This window comes from Corvus brachyrhynchos, unplaced genomic scaffold, assembly GCF_000691975.1.
Source record: "Corvus brachyrhynchos isolate BGI_N302 unplaced genomic scaffold, ASM69197v1 scaffold308, whole genome shotgun sequence".
Lineage (NCBI taxonomy): Eukaryota > Metazoa > Chordata > Aves > Passeriformes > Corvidae > Corvus > Corvus brachyrhynchos.
Window position 1 is genome coordinate 156,775 of NW_008239538.1, and position 456 is coordinate 157,230.

Genomic DNA, 456 nt, shown 5'->3' on the forward strand with positions numbered 1-456 from the left:
TGGGAATCCCAAGGGGCTGGGAAGGGATGGCAGCACCCCCACGGCAGCAACACCGGCCCTGCTCCGGCTGCTCCTCGCACCCAAAACACCGCTTCTTATGGGAAAAGTGCCTGTCCGGGGGCAGAGCGCCTCAGGAAAGGCTGGAATTCCAGGAGAAGGGCCAGGATTCCACGGGAAGGGCCGGAACCCCTCGGGAAGGGCCGGAATTCCATGGGAAGGGCCAGAATTCCACGGGAAGGGCCGGAATTCCACAGGAAGGGTCAAAATCCCTTGGGGAGGGCCAGAATTCCCCAGGAAGGGCCAGAACCCCTCGGCAAGGACCGGAATTCCCCGGGAAGGGCTGGAACCCCTCAGGAAGGGGCGGCCCCGGTACCTGTAGATGTCACACTCGGCCAGGCAGATCTCCTCGTCCACCGCGTTCCACAGGAGCGGCTTCAGCGCCTTGAAATCCTCGCG

General features: G+C 63.8%; 1 protein-coding gene across 1 annotated transcript in view; it reads right to left on the reverse strand.

The window, feature by feature from the left end:
• Nucleotides 1-456, reverse strand: part of MAF1 (MAF1 homolog, negative regulator of RNA polymerase III) — an 18,130-nt gene that overhangs the window by 14,237 nt on the left and 3,437 nt on the right. Inside the window, exon 4 of the mRNA XM_017741221.1 lies at nucleotides 370-450. Coding sequence (XP_017596710.1) covers nucleotides 370-450 — 81 coding nt within the window. The remainder of the gene's footprint in view (nucleotides 1-369; nucleotides 451-456) is intronic.